At 43.4% G+C, this 24,692-nt stretch overlaps 1 protein-coding gene and 1 pseudogene across 1 annotated transcript in view; one reads left to right on the forward strand and one right to left on the reverse strand.

Moving 5' to 3' along the window:
- The window catches only part of Snx4 (sorting nexin 4), a 55,797-nt gene extending 34,141 nt beyond the window's left edge, over positions 1-21,656 (reverse strand). Inside the window, 3 exon segments of the mRNA XM_052158531.1 lie at positions 29-164; positions 2,342-2,463; positions 21,477-21,656. Coding sequence (XP_052014491.1) covers positions 29-164; positions 2,342-2,463; positions 21,477-21,617 — 399 coding nt within the window. The 5' untranslated portion in view covers positions 21,618-21,656.
- Positions 21,657-22,525: 869 nt separating this feature from the next.
- Positions 22,526-22,928, forward strand: LOC127666185 (40S ribosomal protein S23-like; annotated as a pseudogene).
- The last annotated feature ends 1,764 nt before the right edge of the window (positions 22,929-24,692 follow it).

Here is a 24,692-nt window from a genome sequence, read left to right on the forward strand (position 1 = left end):
TCGGCTCCTCCTGCTGTCTATGTCTTACCCGCTTTTCTGGGAGTGGTGGTACCACAACATGTGGGTAGTACACTAAAAGGTAGTTTCTCAACAGCTCGAACTCACTGTACCGCCTCCACAGCGAGTCTGTGAGGACGCTCTGACCATCGGCATGTTCAACTGACCTGAAAAGGAACAAACGGCATTTCTATTACTTAGAAAACAGAACACATAACACCATTTCCTTCAAAATCAGCCACACGATCGATGAAGAACTTTTCCTGTGTTCTTGCTTAGTCCTTACAACCCAGGGAAACAGGGAGGCGAGGATGCAGCTGCTGGATCCATCAAGTCCAAAGCTCTCGCTCTGGCTTTCCTCCTGGTAGAGAAGACCTACCTGGACTCTTGAGAAAGAGCTGGGTGAGAGACACTCTAAAAGCCAAAAACATAATATTTCACAACATTTATTGCATAAAAGACATTTGTAACATTACTACTACCACAAGGAGGGACCGATTTCATGACGAACACTAAGGTACCACAAACCCTCAGTTCAGGACGAATGAATCCGAGGGCTCTGAGTACCAGGAGACAGTCACAGGAGCAAGCCTAGTCTGCTCTAAAAGGACAAGGAACTCACACTTGTATCTGTTTTCCTTTTAAAGAGCCGGCAGGCACCTCGTGTTTTATCTACATAAAAGTCTAAAGTACAGTGGGCAGGAAATGAGGGTAAAGGTTATGTAAAGGCAGTACAGATTTCTGCTACCCTCAAGAATGCAGGATTTTGCTTGTTGTTTAAGGTGGGGTCTCACTATGTAGTTCTGGCTGGCCTGGAACTCAAGAGAGCCACCTGCCTCAGCCCAAGTGCAAAGATAAAAAGAGTGTGCCACCATTTGAAGCACTATCAAGACCTCCTTTTTTCCCAACTATTCACTTGACAGTAACTTATTTGCCCTCTAAGAAATGCACATACAACCACAGTGTACATTTGACCATTAGGACAAAGTGACAGAGAAGCAAAATCAGTCTAGGAACAGTCATCTGGAAAGTGTTTCTAATTATGTCAGGCTCAGCACAGTAGCTGTTCATGTTAGTTTACTGTGTTGGTTTTTAGATGGGTTCTACCATGCTGGCCTAGCTGCCTCAAACTCCTAAATTTCAGTGATCCTTCTATGGGGGCCGGTAGTAAACAGGGCTTTAGGTTAGTGAGAGAAAGAAAAGATATTAATTTTCCTGCCTTAGCCTCCTGAGTAACTAGATTTACACTACTGTGTAGACCTGGATGTCCTGGAACTCACTGTGTAGACTAGGCTAGCCTCAAACTCACAAAGATCCACTTGCCTCTGCCACTCTCCAGAGTGCTGGGATTAACGGCATGAGCCACCTAGCTCAGCTACCAATGTCTCTTTTCAGAAGACTTATTTTATTAATTATATGTGTCTTTGTGTGTCTATGTCTGGTGAGTGCAGGTGTCCCCAGAGGCCAAGGGATTAGATTCCTGAGAGCTGGAGTTACAGTTATTGTGAGGTGCCTGGTGCAGGTGCTGATAAGTGAACTCTAGGTCTTCTGCGAGAGCAGTATCTGCTCTTACCATTAACCCGTCTATCTAGGCCCTACACTATTGTCTTAGCGATTACTGCTTGTTGTCACTATTACTGTTTTGAGACGGGGTTTTAATATATAGATATAGATACAAATATAGTGCCAAGGATAGCCTTAAATTCCTAGTCCTCTTGCTCTTAGTGCTAGTATTACAAGTGTGCACCAATAGCCTATGTGTAAGTAGTAAATGTGTGTGTGTGTGTAAGTAGTTAAATATAGATAGATAGATAGATAGACAGACAGACAGACAGATAGCTGGGCATGATGGCACAGATGCAGATATAGGAGGTGGATCTCTGTGAGTTCTAGGCCAGGCTGGTATACAGCAAGTTTCAAGACAGTCAGGGTTACATAGAGACCCTGCCTCAAAAAACCCAATAAATAAACAAATATATTATGCTTATCACTAAGCCTATTAATTACGCATTACCAAAAAGACAACACAATAAGAAATATAAAACACAATTTTAAATTTCCAACTTTAACATGAAATAGTTAATCTTATCTCAACTTACGAGCAAATGTTATCATTGGGCTTATCTTCCAAATTAGAAGACTTTAATAACGGCATACCGCTCCCAAGACATTGAAGCAGTCCCACATGTTATAAAAGACAAATTTCCATACTTTTCTCTTGAAACAACGTCCTACCACAAGAACGCACACCCCAACCTCTGAAGGAAATTACAGTTATTCAACCTCACTCTACTGAACTGTTAAGAAACCACTCCTCTAAATCAAAGCCACCCTTGCCACCCACCGCGTCTCGACGAGGTAGGCAGTGTACGTCTCCTGCATGTTCACGGCGTTTCTTCCAGTTCTCTTCTCTGCTTCTGAAACACTGATTTCTATTTTCTTCAACCAAAAATTATTTCCCGTCATCTGGACAAAAAAAAAAAAAAAATGGAACAACAAAAGCCCTTTAAGATTGTACTGATAGCCAGCATACAATAAAGACACATGCTCCATTATGTTCATAGCAGCCTTATTTATAATAGCCAGAAGCTGGAAAGAACCCAGATGTCCCTCAAAGGAGGAATGGATACAGAAAATGTGGTATATTTACACAATGGAATACTACTCAGCAATTAGAAACAATGAATTCACAAAATTTCTAGGCAAATGGTTTGATCTGAAAAATATCATCCTAAGTGAGGTAACCCAATCACAAAAGAATACACATGGAATGCAATCTCTGATAAGTGGATATTAATTAGCCCAGAAGCTCTGAATACCCAAGGCACAAATAGCATAACAAATGACTCCCATGAAGAAGTATGGAAAGGGTCCTGATCCTGGAAAGGATTGATCTAGCGTTGGAGGGGAGTATCAGGACAGAGAAAAAGGAGAGAGGTGATTGGAGAATGGGTGGAGAGAAGAAGGTTTACGGGACATATGGGGAGGGGGGATCTGGGAAAGGGGAAATCATTTGGAATGTAAACAAAGAATATAGAAAATAGGGCTGGAGAGATGGCTCAGCAGTTAAGAGCACTGACTGCTATTCCAAAGGTCCTGAGTTCAAATCCCAGCAACCACATGGTGGCTCACAACCATCTGTAATGAGATCTGACGCCCTCTTCTGTGTGTCTGAAGACAGCTACAGTATACTTACATAAAACAAATATTTAAAAAAAAAAGAATATAGAAAATAAAAATATTTTAAAAAAAAGATTGTACTGATAGATGAGGTAAGAGGAGGTGAATGTGATGTAATGACAGTATAAAGAAACCCCATTATTCTGTACAATTAATATAAGATAGTGAATATGGTATTGGAAAACCCATAGCCACACTAATAATACCCAGTACTGGTAAATGTTGGTATTGAGACCTGGGCAAACAGCCGAGGCACAGACTTTACATAGCAAAGCAGACCTGACCTCCAGGTCACCCCTGCATCCCTCAGTCCCCATCTGTTACGAGGCACTGCTGGCATATTCGGCTCTCTCCAGTGAACTTCCCAGCCCAGGGGGTGGACTTCCCTTTCCCCGGAAGCTCTTCCCTTTCTAATCTAGACATTTTGGTCTCTCCTCTCTCCCTGTGTGGTCATGCTTTTTATCTTTCCCCTACCACTCATGGCTCCCTGCCTACAACAACATCCCTACCCTCGTTCCCTGGGTCCAGTGTACCTACCCCAAGAGTGGATTCCCAATAAACCTGCCTTTACATACTTTAATTTGGCCTGAATTGGCTATTTCACCGTTGGAGAATAACTTATCACCAAATATTTCAAGATGGTTTGCGGGCTGGGCTGGCGCCATGCAAGCATGAGGACCTGAGGTTGGATCCCAGGTCCCATGTAAGAGCTGGATGAGGCAGCTTCTATCTGTAACTCCACTGTTCCTTCCTAGCCTGGCCCATGCAACGGAGAACTATGCGACCAAGGTTATCCTCTAACCTCCACACACAAGATACATTATTTGAGATGTTATGGCTTACTAAATGACAAAAACAAGTGGCAACATCTCTTTATCAACACAACTGCAGAATATCAGCTTCTTGAGAAGTATTTTAATAGGTATCATACATTTAATGTGTAAGTAACCAAGAATAAATCTATACAGGTCTATACAGGAACATATAAGAAAAAGTCTTCGGGCTGGATGGTGGTGGCGCACGCCTGTAATCCTAGCACTCAGAAGGCAGAGGCAGGTGGATTTCTGAGTTCGAGGCCAGCCCAGTCTACCAAGTGAGCTCCAAGACAGCCAGGGCTATACAGAGAAACCCTGTCTCGAAAAAAACCAAATCCAACCCCCCCCCCAAAAAAAAAGAAAAAAGAAAGAAAAAAACAAAAGAAAAAGTCTTTGGATAGGGAGCAGCTAAGCATAGATTCCTGCTTACCATGTTTAAGGCTCTGAGTTTAAGTCTCATCATTGTAAAAACAAAAATCTTTAGGTTATATTATAAACTGAGGATTCTGGGAAGACTATCTAATAGTTTATCAAGTACCAAATATCTACTAGCCCATCAACACAATACATGCACAGATTCTGTCTCCACAGTATTTGCAGAGGTTCAAGATTTAGCTCATGGTGGAGGCCTTGTTTAGCAAGCACAAAGCCTTAGGTTTCATCCTATCTTAGTTAGGTCACTATTGCTGCAGTGAAAAACTTGACAAACACACATGTTAAAAGGGAAAAGGTGGGGCTGGAGAGATGGCTCAGTGGGTAAGAGCACCGACTGTTCTTCCGAAGGTTATGAGTTCAAATCCCAGCACCCACATGGTGGCTCACAACCATCCTTAAAGAGATCTGATGCCCTCTTCTGGTGTGTCTGAGGACAGCTACAGTGTACTTACATATAATAAATAAATCTTTAAAAAAAAAAAAAAGGGAAAAGGTGTACTTTGCTTATACTTCCATATCAGAGTCCATACACATGTGTGCACAACCTACTATTAAAAAAAAAAAAACAAAAAAAACAAAAAAACAGACTCCTTTGAGGAAGCAGGGAGCGTATGTCAGGAAAAAATAATAAAAAGATATACACACAAAAAATGCCATAATGAAACTCATTATTTTTTGCATTTGTTAAACTTAAAATTAATACATAAAAAGAGATCTGAAAACAAAAGAGCAGTTTCTTTTATTTCTACTAGAAGAACTGTTAAGTCAATATAAAAAAAAACAAAAACAAAATAAGTGTTGGTTGACAGGCTTGTGTGTGTGTGTGTGTGTGTGTGTGTGTGTGTATGTGAACAAGGCAGGGAAAGTAGAATTAGGTGAAACTGCTGTGCTTTACGCTTTTTCTCCTTTGCTCAAAATGTAGGGTGGGTTTGAATTTTAAAGCCTGCTCAGATAATCATTAGGGGCAGTGAGGGAAAGAGAACAGCAGTAATACTGGTACAGTACAAGATGTTTTTAAAGATTTATTTTTATTTTACATGTATGTGAATGACTACATTATGTATACCATGTTTAGGCCTGATGCCTGCAGGTGCCAGAAGAAGGCATCAGAAACCCTGTAACTGGAGTTACGCACTGTGGTAAGCCACCCAGTGTTGGTGCTGAAAGCCCAACCCAGGTCCTCTGCAAGAGTATTCTTAACCACTGAGCCATCTCTCCTGCCCTCAGATTTTTAAAAAGCTACACAGGTTAATGGCTTCTGGTGGGTGGGAAATTTTCTTTAAGGGTCTGGCCATGGGGAGTATGACCATGCCCCAGGATAGTGAGAGTTTTGGTTTCTTCAGAAACCCAATGTTAAATGAATATGTTTTTGTTTTAATCCCAGGTGTAGGGTATGTGGCTGCCTCAGTTTGCCCACTGTTGTGGGTTGTCCTGATACTGTTTGTATTCTGATGTTTTTTCTTCCTTAAGAGGGCTGTCCCATGAGCAGTTGATCACATACTCAGGTGATCATGTGAACCCTCTCCTCATTTTAACTGGTCAATAAAGGCTAGAGCCTGTGACTGGGCAGTGGAAGGGATAGGTGGGACAGGATGTCTTTGAGAGGAGGGCAGGCAGAGAGAGGAGAATGAGATTGGAGAAGAGATGAAAGAAGAGGAGGAGGGAGAGGAGGAGGGAGAGGAGGAGGAAGCCATGATGGAGCAGAACCACGTGGTCAGGAGAAACCACAAATAGCAGAGGGTCTTATAGCTGGGGAATAAATTAGTATAGTGTTAGATCTGCCCAATCTAGACATAAAGCTTATCATTATACTAACTGGACTGTGTGTTTTTTATATGGGCTTATTTGGGTTGGAAATTACAATGACAGTCCACAACCATTATTTATGATTGTTGTGATTTTTGCCAGCTGCAGATAGTTTAATTCTGATGATTCTGCAGAGGGTACAAATTTGAGAACCCTGAGAGGGCCTGTGGCAGCTTTTGCTCCCCTTGCTGTCCCCTTACCCCCTACATGCACACACCTATTGCTGGTTCCTCCTGCTGTTGTATTTGCTATTGCTGATTTGCTGGACTGATGGTTATTCTGACAACAAAGACTGGGCTTGCCCCAAGGAACCCAACAATCCTAATCAGCAGGAAGTATCTTATAGAAGTCTATGCCCCCCTTTTCCTTCTCACCTTTCTCACCTACCTAGTGTTGGGGTGTTAGAAGGGGTCAAGGTGGAATATGGGCAGGAAGGGTAGTAGAGATAAGAGTACAATAAAGTAGACAAACCCATGTCAACACTCCAGTGAGCAAGTAAAAAGGCAACACAGATTGGACTTTTTTTCTTCTTTCTGTTTTCTTCATAAGATTGGGGGCAAACCTGGGAGGACTCAGAAGTGAGTGTGCTCGGTATTCATGACATGAAGTTCCAATAATCAAAAGAAATATTATAGAGGGAAAAGCTACGCAGGTTGTGGTGATGACTCAGTAAAGTGCTCGCTATTGAAGCATAAGAACCTAGGTCTGGATCCCCAGTACTCACAAGGAAAGTCAAGCAAAATGCTGCACTATTTTAATTCTAGCACTGGGGAGGAAGAGGCAGGAGGATGTCTGTGGTTTGCTAGCTAGTCAGCCTAATTCAATCTGCTAGCTCCAGGTCAGTAGAGACATTGCCTACCCCCCAAAAAAGAAGGTAGAAAATGATTCAGGAAGATACCCAATATCGAAATCTGGCTCCTACAGAAGTATACACATGAACACACACAAAATGCTACAGTAAAAGCAAGAGTTACTTTTGCAGAGAAAATTAAAGTTATGCATGACCGTACTAAAAATGAAATCAATGATGAAGCATGCCCAGGAAAAATGCAGAAAGTGATGTATATTTACATATACAAGAGAAAATAAAAGCCAGAAAGAAGTCCTTCAGCCAAAGAAAGCTCAAGAAACTCCCTAAGCCAAGCCAGTAAACACGAGGACGCTGAGAGCCACACTGGCTGGGACACCCAGAGAGCATGCTGGCCTACAGCCAGACTTTCTGATTCACCACCATCTGCTCCAGTGAAAAGCACACACTGATAAAGCAAATCACCTTCTCAGCCCAAAAGATAATGCGTTCATCGTGATTTTAGTCTGTGATACTATCCAGTTAGAATAAACATGAAATCTTCAAAAAGCACTAAGTTCAAGAATGATAAGGCCACTGGGCAGTGCTGGTGCACACTTTTAATCTCAGCATCAGAAGGCAGAGGCAGGGGGATGTCTAGCCTGATCACACATCAAGTGTCAGACCATCCAGAGATAATACAGTGAGACTCTCTCTCAAAAAGTAATGAAAGATTATTTTCAAAAGAGCAGAGTTCAGGTAGGAAGTGGGGTGTTCCAGCTATTCCCTGCAACAGGTGGGGGCTGAGGGCTGCTGGGAGAACCTGGAAGCAGGTGTGTGTGTGACAACTTAAATACACACCCCAGCCACTTGTCCTGAGTTTGAAACTTAACAAGTTGTACATTTACAATGGATGGATTTTTCAGCATACAAATTATGCCTAATATTTAAAAACATTTGTGTGTGAAGGTGTGTGTATACGTGCACATGCCACAGTGCATGTGTCAAAGGGCAACTTGCAAGAATCAATTCTTTCGGTCCTGTTCCCAGGATCAAACTCAGGCCATCAGACATAGCAGCAAGCACCTTTACCAGCTAAGCCATCTCACTTACATACAAGTTATAGTCCCAAATGATTTTTAAAAGGAAAAAGGTTCCATGAAGCTATTATACTGCCAAGTAAATTACACAGAGTTAAATAAGGAACAAGATATATATCTCCATAAAAGGACACACAGGGAAGGGTAAAATGAGTATATGGGCACTTGGGCAAAGAACTGGGGGGGGGGGGGGCACCTGTAATCCCAGCTAGGGAGGCTGAGAAGAACCAACAGTGTGAGGCAAGCTTGGCTATGTCAGTGCTCACATGTGCTCGCATGAGCTCTCTCTCTCTCTCTCTCTCTCTCTCTCTCTCTCTCTCTCTCTCTCTCTCTCTGGTCATATGCAAAGTTAAAAAGAAATGCATGCAGCTGAACATGAACATGGAGAGCACCTAGCCATTTTTCTAAAGCACGTCCAATCATCAATTTAATCATACAGAGGAGACAGACACACACTGAGGGAAATTCTACAAACATTCTCTACCATTTACAAAGTTTAAGACGGTAAAGGAAAAACCATGTGATTCTTTTCAGACTAGAAGAGGCAGAGGGAACACTAACTGGATAAGCAGAGCTGCACTGTACCTCTGTTCTGAAGAGCTGTACCTCTCCTGACGCCCCTGGCACACTGCTGACAAGGACAGCGCACATTTAGCAGTGTCACTCCCCTGACTTTGCTGGTGGTACTGTGGCTACATAGGAAATTGTCCTTGCTTGTCCTGAAACACTCTTGGGCAAGAGATGAAGCAAAAGAATGTGGGCAAACTGATCTCACATCGCTTCTAGGAAAAGCTCTTCACGTCTGCCTACAGTATGGTTTGAATAGACAATGTGTTGTGTTCTCCCCGCCCCCAACCCCGCTGTATTGACTACTTGGTCCCCTGTGGTGGAATAACTCTGGGAATCTGTTAAAACCTTAGGAGGAACTGTCTGTATGGAGGAATTAGGTCACTGGGGCAGTGTCTTTGGAGTGGCTCCTCTGGCTCCTCCCTGCCTTATGAGGTGGACAGCCTCCTTCACAGGCTCTAGCCTCTATGACATTCTGCCCCAGGCAGAACGGAGCCAAGCAGTCAGGTACACCAGGGAGCCATGACCAATCTTCAAGCTGTTTCTGTCAGGTATTTGGTCGCAATGATACAAGTACAAATTATAGATTCAAGGTTTCAAAATGCAAAAAGTTTTCTGAGACAAAGTCTCACTTTGTTCTAAGCTCATGAAGAGGCCCAGGCTGGCCTTGAACTATAGGCATAAGCCACAAAACAATTTCTTTAAAGAATTATTTATTTAAATTTATATGAGCACACTGTAGTTGTCTTCGGACACACCAGAAGAGGGCATCTGATCTCATTACAGATGGTTGTGAGCCACCATGTGGTTGCTGGGAATTGAACTCAGGACCTTTGGAAGAGCAGTCAGTGCTCTTAACTGCTGAGCCATTTTTCCAGCCCTCAACACAATTTTAAAGGGTCATACATAACAAATTTTGTTTCAGTTATGTTTCAAGAAAGTAAAAAAATACACAGCCTCCAAGTCATTGCAGAGGATAATACTAATGATATTTTTCATTTCAGTCGGTTATGGACAAAACCTTAAGCAAAAACCTAAGTTATGCTGGGCAGTGGTGGCGTAAGCCTGTAATCCCAGCACTCTGGGAGGCAGAGGCAGGCGGATTTCTGAGTTCGAGGCCAGCCTGGTCTACAGAGTGAGTTCCAGGACAGCCAGGACTACACAGAGAAACCCTGTCTCAAAAAACCCAAATCCAAAAACAAAAACAAAAACCTAAGTTACAAAGCATTAAATATGACAGAATAAAATTAAAAATAAGGTCAGTTAAGGAACACAAATACTTCAAACTTCCTGTGTTTGGTGATTTGGGTGAGAATGGACCCCACTGGCTCATATATGCTGTCCCTGGTTGGTGGAACTATTTGGGAAGATTCACTAGATGTGGCTTGGTTGGAGAAGGGGGTTGAGGGCTGACTTGGAGGATTCAAAAGCTGATGACATTCCCAGTGTCTCTCACTGCTGTTGCATGTGATGTGGGTCAAGATGGAAACTCTCAGCTACGGCGCCAGTTCCACGCCTGACTGCTACCATGCTCCCTGCCATGATGGCCATGAACTTGAACCCTTTAAAACTGTGAGCCCCAAATTAAACACTGTCCTTTATAAGTTGCCTCAGCCATGGTGCTTTGTCACAGCAACTGAAAACTAACACATTAGAGTAAACAAGAGAAATTAAAAAAACAAAACATTAATTATACAAGGCATAAAATGGTAAGAATGGATGAAAACAAGAATAAGGCAAAGAAATTAGACAATAGCACATATCCTCAGGCCCAACAGACAACTGATACCAGGGAAAGATAAGTCTAAGTCTGTAAGAGAGCTTTCGATGACCTTTCTCTCAGGTAAGAACCAACTTCCCAGAAAACTCTCAGGAATTTCCAGAGTGACTCTGAGCAGTGATTTGACTTCTCTGCCTCAATTTCCTCATTATCATCAATGTACTCCCCCAGCTCACAATCCTAACCCCCAGTGTGAGATGGTCACCGATTAGGAACGCTCACTCTCCTTGACTAGAGACTGGTTCCTGACACCTATATTGAGTGCGTTTATAACTACCGCAGAGACTGATTCCTGACACCTATATTGAGTGTGTTTATAACTACCGCAGAGACTGGTTCCTGACACCTACACTGAGTGTGTTTATAACTACCACAGCGCCAGGTCCAGGGCAGCTCTTCTGGCCTCCACACGCAGACATACACATGGCACAACTCACAAAGAAACATAAATGAAATAAATACTTTAAACAATTTTAGATTATTTTATGAGCATTTTGCCTTTATGTACTGTCTTAATTTGGGTTTTATGAAGGTAAAGAGACATCATGTCCAAGGCAACTCTTACAAAGAACAACATTAATTGGGGCAGTTTCATAGGTCCATTCTTATCATGTGGGAAGCACCACACTATCAGTGCTGGAGAAAGAGCTGAGAGTTCTACACCTTGGTCTGAAGGGAGCAGGAACGCAGAGGGAGACTGTATGTCACACTAGAAGCAGCCTGAGCATGTATGATCTCAAAGTCCACTCCCACAACGACAAACTTTCTCCAACGAGGCCACACCTCCTAGTGATACTACTCTCCATGGGCCAACCATTCAAACACACGAGTCTAAGGAGCCGAGCCTACTCAAACTGCCACATACATGTATGGAGCCACACACATGCCTGGGGTCTGAGGAGGTCAGATGAGAGCATTCAATGCCTTGGTACTGGAGTTAATGAGTGACTATGTAGGTATTGGGAATTGAACCCAGGTCCTCTACGAGAGTACTAAGTGCTCCTGAACTTGGAGTTAACTCTACAACCCCTAAAATTTTCTTTATTGATTTTTTTTTGTTTTCAAGACTGGGTTTTCTCTGTGTAGCTCCGACTGTCCTGGAACTTGCTCTGTAGACCAGGTTGGACTTGAACTCAGAGATCCACCTGCCTCTGTCTCCTGAGTGCTGGGATTAAAGGAATGTACTACCACTGCCTGGCCGAAATTAATTTAAAAAAAAAAAAAAAGAGCAAAGTGAGGTTTTTGAGAAGAATCAGATGGGTGCAGAGCCTTGCTAGTAGTAAGTAGGTTCATACTCTTTATAAAAAAGACCCCAGAAAGTTCCTTTCTGCTTCCCACCATGGGAGGACCATTCATGTGAGAACCTCAGAAAGGCAGCCTACAATGAGCCCACAAGTAGACCTCCACCCAAAGCTCAAACTGCCACTGCTTTGACATTGGCCTTCCCAGACTCCAAGACCATGAATAACACATTTCTATAGGTTAGAAGCAACCAAAGCTAGAATTTTGTTAGAGCAACTCACACAAACTAATTCTGAAACTACTTTACAATGATCTTGAGATCATTTAGGGAACTAAGGTGTGGTGGTTTGAATAGGTATGAACCTCCCAGCTCCCAGTTTGAATGTTTGGCCTATAGGGAGCGGCACTAACAAATTACTAAGCACAACTTAACAACTATCCAGGCAAATGTTTATTTCTACATGCAGGATGTTGCAAAGTCTGCTGTTTGGGGAAGTATTTATGGTAAGATTATTACAAATTATTAAAGTCAGGAGCTGGAGAGATGGCTCAGTGGTTAAGAGCAGTGACTGTTCTTCCAGAGGTCCTGAGTTCAAATCCCAGTATCCACATGGTGGCTCTCAACCAACTGTAATGCCCTCTTCTGGTGTGTCTGAGGATAGCTTCAGTGTACTCATATAAATAAAATAAATAAATCTTTAAAAGAAATTATTAAGGTCAGGCTAAAGAGATGACTCAGCAGTTAAGGACACTTGCTGCTCTTCCAGAGGACCTGAGTTCCATTCCCCAAACCCACATTATGTACCAGGCAGCTCACAACTACCTGTAACTCCAGTTCCTTGGATTTGATACCCTCTTCTGTACTCTCGGACACCTGCATTCATATGTGTTTACCTTCACACACACATACATCATACACATACACACACACACACACACATCCTTAAAAAGCACTTTCATAAAAGTATCACAGAGCCGGGCAGTGGTGGCGCACGCCTGTAATCCCAGCACTCTGGGAGGCAGAGGCAGGTGGATTTCTGAGTTTGAGGCCAGCCTGGTCTACAGAGTGAGTTCCAGGACAGCCAGGGATACACAGAGAAACACTGTCTCAAAAAAACAAGAAACAAAAAACAACAACAGCAACGACAAAAAATCACAGTGACCGCCAGGCAAGGTGGCACATGCCTTTAATCCCAGAATCAGGGCAGAGGCAGGTAGATCTCTGAGTTTGGGGACAGCCTGGTCTACAGAGTGAGTTCTGGGACATCCAGGACCACTGAGCCATCTCTATAACCCTGTTACATTATTCTAATTATTCCTATTATGATTCTTAAAATATTTATTTATGTGTGTGCGAAGTGGAAATTTCTGCTTTCTTTAGGGATTCAGTTGTTCCATATGATGTTTAGTTAAAGCAGACACAGGAGAGAGGGTGTTTGCTGAAGCAGACACCTGAGAGGACAAGAGATGTTTAGAAAATATAAGCATAAAATATAAGCATAACCCACAGGCAGAGTGTTCTTGAGTGTTCAAGAGGTTCTTGAACTGGTTTTCTTTGCACCAACTCGCTGATCTTCACTTGTCATGATGTTACAAAGATTAACTTGCCAGAACTGATGTTCCAGAAGGCTGCTTCTTGATGCTTCAGATGCTTCAGTGTGGATTCAGTGGAGCCTTGATGTTTCCTCTGGATGGAGACACTGCTACTGATTCGTGCTTGGTGTCTGCCAATTAGACTGGACTGCCACTACTGATTCATGTTTGATGTTCTGGATTGGGCTGCTGATATCCTGACAACAAAGACCTACTTATAATAGGTCCCCTAGGTCCACTGCGCAGGCAGTAACTGCTCTTAACAACACTGTGCCATTCTTTAGCACCCCTCATTATTATTTTTTTATGAAAAAATATTGAGAGGGCATTGCTTTCAAATTTTTCTTTTATTAATGTGCTATGCATGTTTGAGAGAGACAGTGGCAGTGACAGAAGCACAGCAAGAATGAACCAAGTGTGCTATCAAAATAGAAGACACCTTTTCAAGAGTCAGTTCTCTCCTTCACAGCATTTTCGAGGCAGGGGCTCTCTTATTTCCGCCCCTGAGCTGCAGACAATGTGAGTTTCTGGCAGATTCTCCTCCATGTCCCATCTCACCACAGGGATGCTGGGACTAGGATTACAGATCCACATCACAGTCCATTACTGAGGGAGTCAGGGCAGGAACTGAAGAAGAGGCCATGGAAGAATACTGCTTCCTGGCTTCCTCTCTCTGGCTTTCTCAGCTTGCCTTTTTATACAACCCACAGGCACCTGTCCAAGGGTAGCACAACCAAGCTTGGGCTAGGCCCTTCTGTCAGTTAGCAATCCAGAAAATACCTCACTACATGCCCCCAGGCCAATATAACTGAGGCAATTCTTCAACTAAGAATCCCTCTTCTGAAGGGATTCTAGTTTATCAGGTTGACAAAATCTAACCAGTGCACCAGCCTTCCCTGTGGCTTCCTGACTTCAAAGAACCGGACCATGGATTATAGGATCAGGAACACAGAATGAGGCATATACACCCCAGCTTTCCAGCAACTTTTGTTGTTGCTCTTGTATGGTTTGTTTTGAAACAAGATCTCTCTCTATAGCCCTGTCTGTCGTAGAACTATGTAAACCAGATTGGCCATGAACTCAGAACAGAGATATGCCTGCCTCTGTCTCCCAGTGCTGGAATTAAAGGTGTTGTGTAACCACGATCCGCTCCAATTTTGCAGCAAGTTTTTGCCTTTCTCAAGACAAGTGATGGTTACCTGATATTTGAGTACTGTCAGCTGAGGTCAATGTCCCAGTTCCATGCACACACATACCATGTATTGTATATAGTAGCTATGTATGTACACATACACATGTGAATATATACAAAATGTATTGTTGACTATGTTTGCACAAAGGTAAAATGTATTGTTGAGATGTTTTTTTCTGTGCTGTTTAAAAATAAAGAATTATGGACTAAGCATGATGGTTCAAGGTTATAATGACAAGAGACTGTGGTAGGCGAACAATGAAGTTCAAGGCTAGCCTGGACTACACTGTATGATCTCAAAAACAAACACATTCACAGAACTGTGTTGCCCAGCATTTAGCAAGAGCTCACCACTACTTACTACCTGATACTTGTGGGTCTAGGCTTTTCTGAGTAAAACCAATGCATGCTTACCGCACAAGCATTTGAAAGTATGGAAAAAACCCATCCCAAAGCTAATCATTGGGCTTTTATTAATCAGAATGTATCCTTATAGTCTCCTTTCTAGGAGAGATACCTTTGTGACTAAAGAGGGTTCCTTGGGGCTACAACTTCACTGATCAGAAATGATTGTATTAATTAACCTTTGCACTAGAGTTAGCAAACCCCTAAGAGAATCAACTTACAGAAAGATTGATTTTGGAAGTTCTAGTTCATCAAAATTGACGGCACTGGCTTTAGTCTCAAAGCAAAACAGTCCACTGTAGAGGGGAAGCTGTAATCCAATACCACCATTTACCTCAGGGCTAGGAAGAGAAAGAAACCGAGAGACCTCTCCTTAAGGTCCCATAATTATCTCAAGGGCTCTCACACACACTACTTCCAACCTCTAACTGAAATCTCCACAACAGTCCAATAGCACCTTAGACCAAGCCTGCAACAACTGGGCTTTTGAAGTTCTTACCCAAGCCACTGCAGTGGTTCTGGGCATTTTAAAAGATGGTATGAGCCAGGCGGTGGTGGCGTACGCCTGTAATCCTAGCACTCTGGGAGGCAGAGGCAGGCAGATTTCTGAGTTCGAGGCCAGCCTGGTCTACAGAGTAAGTTCCAGGACAGCCAGGACTAGACAGAGAAATCCTGTCTCGAAAAAACCAAATCAAAAAAAAAAAAAAAAAGAAAGAAAAAAAGATGGTATGTTTGGGTATAATGAATAGTGGAAGCTATAGTTAACTGGCTTAGATCAATTTGTTACTACAAGCTGTCAGAGGATGGAAGGCACACAAACAATGTAGGTTTCTTGCTTAGTCTGAGATTCCGGGATACAAAGGATCAAGGTGCTGGGAGACTCGGTATTTGGTGAGACCTTGCTACCTCGTTCATGGACAGCCCTATTTCACTGAGTTCTTTATCACATAGCAGAAGGAAAGGTGTCTCTAAAAGCCATCTGAGTACTAGAACTCCTACCTTATGCTTCCTGTCTGTCAACCTGTGAAAAGCAGCCCCCACAAGTTCCTGCTGCCCTCCTGTTCTGTGCTGCACACAGAGTCGAGCAACCATGGGCTGAACCCTGTACAATGGAGCTAAGACAAATCTTTCCTACCTTAAAAGTCCACCGAAACAGGAAAATAGAAAAGTATCACTAGGATCTCTTCTGTGAAGGCATCACTACTGTAAATCCTGCTCCTGAGGACTTCTAGCTTGATCTAGTCACTCCTCAAAGGCCCTACTCTAAAACACCACCACCCTGAGAACCAGGCTCCAATCTATGAATTTGGGAAAGACACAAGCAGCCAACAACTAAGGAATAAGGAGGTTATAAACTGGGTTGGATGGCACACAACTGTGATCCCAGCACTTGGGTGGTAGAGGCAGGAGGATCAGGAATTCAATGTCACCTTTGGTGACAGGGTTTTGAGGTAAGCCTGGGTTATATGAACCCTTGTCTTTAAAATTGTTTAAAAAGAATTATAATACATTTCCCTCCTTGATACTAGTTTTTGTTCCTTTGTTTTTATTTTGAGTCAGGGTCTTACTATATAGGTCTGTCAGCCTACAAATTGCTATGTAGACTAGACTGACCTCAAACCTACAGAGATCTGCCTGACTCTGCCTCTGCCTCTTAGGTACTGCACTTAGAGACATACACCACCAAGCTCAACCAGATACAAGTGTTGAAAGGGCTAGAATGGAGTTTAGTAGCACAACACTTATCTAGAATGTATAATGGTCCTGGTTCCAATTCCCAGAAACAAGCACACACTGCTGGATGCAGGGGCCTATGCCTATATTCCTAGTGCTGGAGAGAAGAGGCATACAAACATCCCAGGGCTTGCTGACAAGTCAGCCTAGCCTACTTGCTAAGTTCCCGTCTAGTGATAAATCATGTCTCAAAAAACTAGGTGGTAGCTGGCCATGGCCCAGATTTTAGGCCCAGAATTTGGGAGGCGGAGGCAGGTAGATCTCTGTGTGAGTTCCAGGACAGTCAAACCCAGTCTCAAAACAAAACAACAAAACACAAGATGGAGCCAGGTAGTGGTGGCGCACGCCTTTAATCCCAGCACTTGAGAGGCAGAGGCAGGCGGATTTCTGAGTTGGAGGCCAGCCTGGTCTACAGAGTGAGTTCCAGGACAGCCAGGTCTACACAGAGAAACCCTGTCTCAAAAAAACCAAAAAACAAACAAACAAACAAAAAACCACAAGGTGGACTGTCACTCACAGTTGACCTCTGGCATCCACAGCCATGCATATACCATATACAGCACTTGTATTCATATGCAGAATCACACATGTGTATACACACAATAATTATTTCTTATATTCTACTTATTTCCTTAGAGACAGTCTTAAGCACTCTAGGATGGTTTCAAATTTACCACAGAGCCAAGAATGATCTGAACTTCTGCTTTTCCATTCTCCACAGCCTGAATTATAATACATTTCCCTCCTTGAATGCATGCATGTACCAGCATGAGTAGTTCATAGGATGCTAGAGAACAAACTTAGGGCTTCATGCATGCTAGGCAAGTACTTTATCAATCAAACTACATCTCCAGCTCCTGTAAAGTATGATTTTAAAAAGCATGCAGCTTAATCAATGTTAGTCAGCATTCTGTTACTAAAACTAAATATCTGGGCAGGGGAGTCAACCTAAAAGAAAAAGTTTATTTTGGCTCACAGCTTTGGGGGTTTCAGACTACTGAGCTGGCTCTTGCTTTGTGCCAGTAGCTAAATGGTAGATATTGGTTGGGGAGTGAGTGCGCTCATATCATGTGTAGTAAGAGTGGGAGAGAAAGGCAGCGTGGTCTTGTGGTGCTTGAATGGCCTGTCTGGGGAGGTTGTGGAACACTTAGGAGGTAGAGCCTTTTGGAGGAAATGCCTCACTTGGGTGGGCTCTGGAAGTGTTTACAGCCTTATCCTGCCTCCTGTTTTCTCTCTGCATCCCTCCTGGGTATGAAGGTTTGACTAGCTAGCCTCCTGCTTCCGCCACCATGCCATGTCTTCCCTGCCATAACAGACTTAATTGTCTAGACCCACAAGTCACAGTAAACCCTTCATTGCAATAGAAAAATAGCTAAGACAGCTGCCAGTGCTGCCTTCAAGGCTCAGCTGCAGCCGCGATGACTTACCTTCCTTCATCTACACACCTCTCTCAGGTTCTACCTCCAAACAGTGCCACAGGCTCAGAACAAACTTCTAACCAGGAACCTCTGGGAGGCATTCAAAGTCCAAGCTATAGAATGTACCTATAAAATGTTTCTTCCTTTTTACATCCTCCTCCCCTGCAGATCCACTTAGACCTGCTGCTCATCAGGGAGGGAAGGTGCAAATTATGCATTAGGATATCTAAGGGCCAGCTGAGCACTGCCAAGCCTAGGGCGGGCCGCAGTCCCCTTAAACCACCACTTATGAGTTCCTCTCCAGTGATGCTCAGTGAACATAACCCCTGCACCAGTCTCTTAGCTCCCTGAAAGCTTTCAACCTGGAAAGGGAGTGCTCTTATCACCAGTCTGTCCGGCTCCCCTTCCTTTCTGCTAGTTTTCCTTCCCTTCAGACTATTTACTATTTTTCTTAGAGATTGGGTTTGTTACTTCCCTTTCTTAAAATAATGGTTTTGGGTTTTGTTTTTGTTTTTGTTTTACAAGATAGTGTCTCTATATGTAGCTCTAGCTGTCCTGGAACCAGGCTGACCTCAAACTCAGAGATCCACCTGTCTCTGCCTCTCAATGGGCTGAGATTAATGATGTGTCACCATGCTCCCAGCCTCTAAATCATTTTACATAAAATTGACTACAGTTTTGTTTTGTTTAGATTAATGTGCTCTTCTGCACATGGTAAGAATACAAAAGGAAATGAGATAAGATTTCTAATCAGACAATGGCAAAGGACTGGAGAATCATGGAAGGAAAAACAAAAGATGGACATGTACATGCAAACAAATGTGCATGTTCATGCATGAACATATACACACAAAATAATAAAGAAGTTTAGATTCTATACTGTCAGTTCATATTAATAAAACATGTATGTTCACAAAATAATAAAATGTTATCATCATGATCAAAATCAAAGTCCTTCTGATGCCATGAGCCGACACAAGGGTTGTGTGCAGTTCTTCAGGAAGCGTTTGCCCGCATGAGTGATGCTCTACCTTCCATCCAAGAACTAAAGTAGGGGTGGGGGTGGGGTCACAGCCACAAGTCTGGAAAACATTTTAAACCCTGACAATATTCAGTATTCATGGACACATCTGGCACTACTGATGGGAGTGTATACTGAATAACCACTGTGGAAACAACCTAGCACTGACTGCTACAGCTCATACTACTACCCTATAATCCTGAGATCCCACTGCTAAATTTAGACTAGAACCTTAGACATTTTGAAATAAGAGATATGTAAGAGGAAGTATATATTTAACCACAGAAAAGTCCAAACTATAAAGCCATAAAAATCAATGAGCTAAAACACTTTTGAGATAAATCCCAAAAGAAAGAAGACATATCGGGAAAGGGGAAAGCATTTGGAATGTAAACAAAGAATATAGAAAAAAATTAAAAAAAAAAGGAAATTAAAAAAAAAAAGAAAAAAAGAAGACATACAGAAAATATTTCACTTGTGAAACTTCAAAATAACTTCCAGGCTAACCCAAGTAAAAGTGAGACCCTATCTAAACAGAGCAAAAATACCACACAAAATGGTGGTTCTTGCCTGTAATCCAAGATCAGGAGTTCCACATGAAATCTTGTCAAAACAAAAACATACAGAAGAATAGTCTAAATCTGGGCTGGACAGACAGCTCAGTGACTAAGAACATTCTGTGGCCAGGTGGTGGTAGCACACACCTTTAATTTCAGCATTCAGGAGGCAGAGGCAGGAGGATCTCTGTGTTTGAGGCCTTGAGTTCCAAGACAGCCCAGGGCTGCACAGAGTAAACATGTCTTGACCCCCTCATCCCCCGACACACACAAAACAAAAAACAAACAAAACAAAACAACACATTATGTGGCCTTGCAGAAGACCCAGATTCTGTTCACAGCATCCACCCAGTGGCTCACAATCATGCGTACCGCCCACTTCCAGAGGATTCAATACCCTCTTCTGTACTTGTAAGAGACTCAAGCTCAGTTTTCACTACCCACGTCAGGCAGTTCCAGTAACTATAGCTCCAGAAAGTCACACCCATACTCAGATACATACAACATAAAAAAGAAACCAATGTCAAAACTATGTATTAGCCAGGCATGGTGGCTCATGCCTCCAATATCAAGGAGGCCAGATCTCTGCATTTCAGGCCAGCAATGGCTACATTTCTAGACAATGTCTAGGGCTGGTGGGGAGGGTTACATACTATATGATTACAACTATATGACATTCCTGAAAGGGAAAAACAATAGAAATGATGAAAAGAAAAAAGGTAAGAACAATAGGAGAGGGGCTGGGAAGAACAGGCAAAGCACAGGATTTTTAGGACACTTAAAGAGTTCATACAACAGTATGTGAACTATGGACTCTGGATGCCAATCTGGGCTCATCGAGTATAACATAAACCAGTCTGGTAAGAAACTTTGATAAGGCACAAGTCTGAATATGAGAATAGAATATATGGGAAAATTTTTCTGTTTCCCTTTCAATTTTACAGTGAACTTAAAACTGTTCTTAAAAGTTAAAGTTTTCAACTTATAAATACACATAAATGGTTTAAGAAGTCAAAACCTCCAACTGCTGAGAAGTTCCTGGTTAGCTCTCTGGAGACTTAGTCCTCTCTAGAGATGCATCAATCATAAAAATGTACGGGTTACCTTAGCATGAATACCTATTGGGGGTGAAGGGGGAGAGGAAGCAACGGGAACAGCAGCAGCAGCAAAATGGCTGGATAGGGTCTGAGCGATGGAGGGTCGAGGGTCTGGGCACAGAGTTCTAATACAGGGCGCTAATGAGCTTCCTAAAGGCTTGTTCGTCAGAATCTACAAATCTGTGAAGACCCTTTGGATGGATGCTACACTCCCCACCTTAACTCAAATGGTGAAAAACACGGGTTATCACCGAGGGGCAGGGATTGCAGGAGACCGATCCGAATCTAGGGGAATACATAGCACTTATCCCAAATAACATCATTATAGCCAAGTGGAGAGTTCAACAAATGTTTCTGCCTCTGTCCCTTCTCTTTAATGTGACGCTGAAGTCCATTTCCCGACAGGGCAGTAGGCCCAGCCAGCCCCCTTTACTGGGCACACTCGCCTCTCACCCTGGGTGTAGCCGCCTCCCAGCGACCCCCTCCGCCCGCCGGAAACTGCAGCGAGCCTCTTCAAGGCCAGACCCCGGGGGAGACGCGCCCACTGACACCGCGGGCCACGCCACCAGGGACGCGCGTGACCGCGCCCACGGCGCCCTCCGGTACGTCGCGCCTGTGTGTCCATTTCCACTCAGCTTCGGGTCATCCTCCGGCCTCGGGGACCGCACCCACCAGACCTGGCCAGGGCAGCCCGGCTCGGCCCGCTAGGCCCGGCCTCAGGCCCGAAGCCTCCGCCTTCCCTCTCCTCACCGTGTCGACCCCTGAGCCGTCTTCCCGGGTGTCCTCGGTCTCCTCACCGACCGCGGCTCCCAGCACAGCGCCAGGGCCGCCCAGCGGCTCCAGAGGTGCAGGCTGTAACAGCTTCTCGGGGTCCGGAGGTGCCTGCTCCATAGCTGTAGTTTGGCACCGCGAGCCCAGTGCGCCTGCGCCGCGCCTTGCCCCCACCCACCCCCACCCCCGGCGCCCCGCCCCGCGCTCTCGGTAGTCCCGCCCCTGCTCTCAGAAACTCCTCGGAGGCAGCAGAGACCGCAGAAGGCTGGACCGCCAACCAAGACCTGAGACTGAGGGTCAGCTACAAAACTGGACATCTGGGAGAGCCGGTGAAGACATAAAGAAACGAAGGTCAAGTGAACTCAAAAAATAAGTGCAGAAGCCGCTCAGATTCCGGATCCGAGCGGTTAAGAACACTGACTGCTCTTCCGGAGGTCCTAAGTTCAAATCCCAGCATTCACATGGTGGCTCACGGACATCCATAATGAAATCTGACTCCCTCCTCTGGAGTGTCTGAAGACAGCTACAGTGTACTCACATATAATAAATAAATAAATGTTTAAAAAAAAAAAAGAAAAAGAAAAGAAACGGAGGGTTGTCTTTTGACCATCGCCCTTACCTTGCATTCACAATTCTGTTTTCCCACGCAAAGACCAGAGCAGCATCAATTATTAACTTTTAGAGAGTTGAGTAACACACTCAGCAAAAGATAACAACACTTGAGGATTTGAGAGCAGTAAAGACTGGCTGAAGCAGGCTGGAGAGCCCCCTCGTTAAGTGTTTAAACTTTAGACGCTAAAGCATTGGCGACTCGATAAAGTCTCTTGTCATTTCCTGAACCTATCCCTTGGCAAGATTCCCTGGGGTGACCTGAGGAATAGTGCTCACTGACCGTAGCCTAAATATGGCACCTTTGGAGTTTTGTATAAAATCTGGTCTCGGACCAAAACTGATGTTTCTCCCCAACAGCCTTTTCCAAGTTGTGAAACATAGTTTCTCTCTTTCTCTCTGCCCGTGGCACTGGCAAGATGGGCAAGTGTCATGGTCTCCGTACTGTCCGGAAGCCCACAGTCACCGACAGTACCAGAAGTGGCATGATAAGCAGTTCAAGAAAGCCCACTCGGGCACAGCCTGAAGACCAATCCGTCAGGAGGTGCCTCTCATGCAAAGGGAATTGTGTTGGAAGAAGTAGGGGTTGAGGCCAAACAGCCAAATTCTGCCATCAGGAAGTGCGTCAGGGTGCAGCTCATTAGCAGCAAGAAGATCACAGCATTTGTGCCCAAAGATGGCTGCTTGAACTTCATCAAGGAAAACGATGATGCTCTAGTTGCTGGATTTGGATATTCCTGAGTCGACTTTAAGGTGGTTAAAGTAGCCAATGTGTCTCTTTTGGCTCTATACAAAGGCAAGAAGGAAGGACCAAGATCATAAAATTTGACAGTGGAAACACAGTAATAAATTTTCATATTCTGAAAAAAAAGAAAGAAAACACAATCTCTTCCTCCTGGAGTTTTCTTCCTGGGTTGGTGGCAAAGTCCCATTCATGCTCAAAGCACTTTCTCTTGTTGTTTTACAATAATTTGTTTTAAATCCAGCTTCCCCCAACTAGATTTGGGACTTCTTTAAGTCAGGGACCCCTCTCATCCTTTCCCTGTTCCTTCCTCACAGAGACTAGACTATTTATATATTTTATTGTTCGCCAGGGATTAGTTATACCAGGCAAACCCCTAGAAAACATATTTTTAAATTAGAAGACTATTTTATTAATTACACAAGGATAGATTTGTTCTCGTTATCTTGTGATCTTTTCCCAGTTTCTGAGATCCCAGAAAACTAGATCCTAAAGCCAGGAGGCTGTTGGTTGCGAGCTGACCAGTGGGTGAGAACAAGGAAGTGACACCTGGCTTTGTACGGCCTGCCGGAGACCATGCTACTGTCTACTATTTTGTTTTGTTTAAAAATAAAAGCTAGCCTGAGCCAGGTGGTGGTGGCAGTGCATGCTTTTAATTTCCAGCACTTGGGAGGCAGAGGCAAGAGGATCTCTGAGTAGAGGCTAGCTACATAGTGAGTTCCAGGACAGCCTGGGCTACATTAAGTGACCCTGTCACTAAATAAATAATTAAATGTAATAATAATAATAATAATAATAATAATAATAAATGGAAACTAAAACGGAGCAGATTCATTGGCTTCCCCTTTGTATATACACCTTTAGGATTGGTATGAAAAAATATCAGGGCCGGTTATGCAGCATTTGAAACTAATAGAAATTCTCTTGTGTTGTCTCCCTGATGTTCCCACCAAAATATTTTCAGTATCTTGACTTAGGACTTTATTTTGTTCTGCGACATAAACTTTTTTTAAGTGTTTACTTATTTATTACATGTAAGTACACTGTAGTTGTCTTCAGACACACCAGAAGAAGACGTCAGATCTCCTTACAGATAGTTGTGAGCCACCATGTGGTTGCTGGGATTTGAACTCAGGACTTTGGGAAGAGCAGTCAGTGTTCTTAACCTCTGAACCATCTCATCAGCCCAATATGACTCCGGTAGCAATTGGTAGAGTGCCTGCCTAGCATCCACAAGACCATGTGGACACTGAGCATGTTCAAGACTCTAGTTTCAATCACCCTTCTCTTTTCAGACTCCATTTTGATCATAAGGTGAAATTAAGTTCAAGTTCCCAGGCTCTAGGTCTCTTTCTAGATGGCTAGCCAACTTCCTCCTTATTCTTCTTTTGTTCTTCAAAACATAATTGTTTCTAACCAGGAAAGAACAAATGATTCTGATTGATGGAAAATGTGACTAACTTGGCACATATATGTGTGGATTTCAGGCTTTAAAAGTGTGTAACATGGGGCTGGAGAGATGGCTCAGTGGTTAAAAGCACTGACTGCTCTTCCAGAGGTCCTGAGCTAAATTCCCAGCAACCACATGATGGCTCACAACCATCTATATGGAGATCTGATGTCCTCTTCTGGAGTGTCTATTGATAGCAACTGTGTACTCACATATATAAAATAAATAAATCTTTTTTAAAAAATGCCTGTAACATTCTGGGATGAGGTTGCAGTTCAGCTCCTGAGTTTGGCCTGTGACCTTATGGATCAGTACAATAAACAGAGCACAGCCCTGACAGTACAGGAAGCTTTTTCCATCTGCTTAAGTACTTACTAAGATGAACATTTGAAGT

Source organism: Apodemus sylvaticus, chromosome 15, assembly GCF_947179515.1.
Source record: "Apodemus sylvaticus chromosome 15, mApoSyl1.1, whole genome shotgun sequence".
In the NCBI taxonomy this organism is placed as follows: domain Eukaryota; kingdom Metazoa; phylum Chordata; class Mammalia; order Rodentia; family Muridae; genus Apodemus; species Apodemus sylvaticus.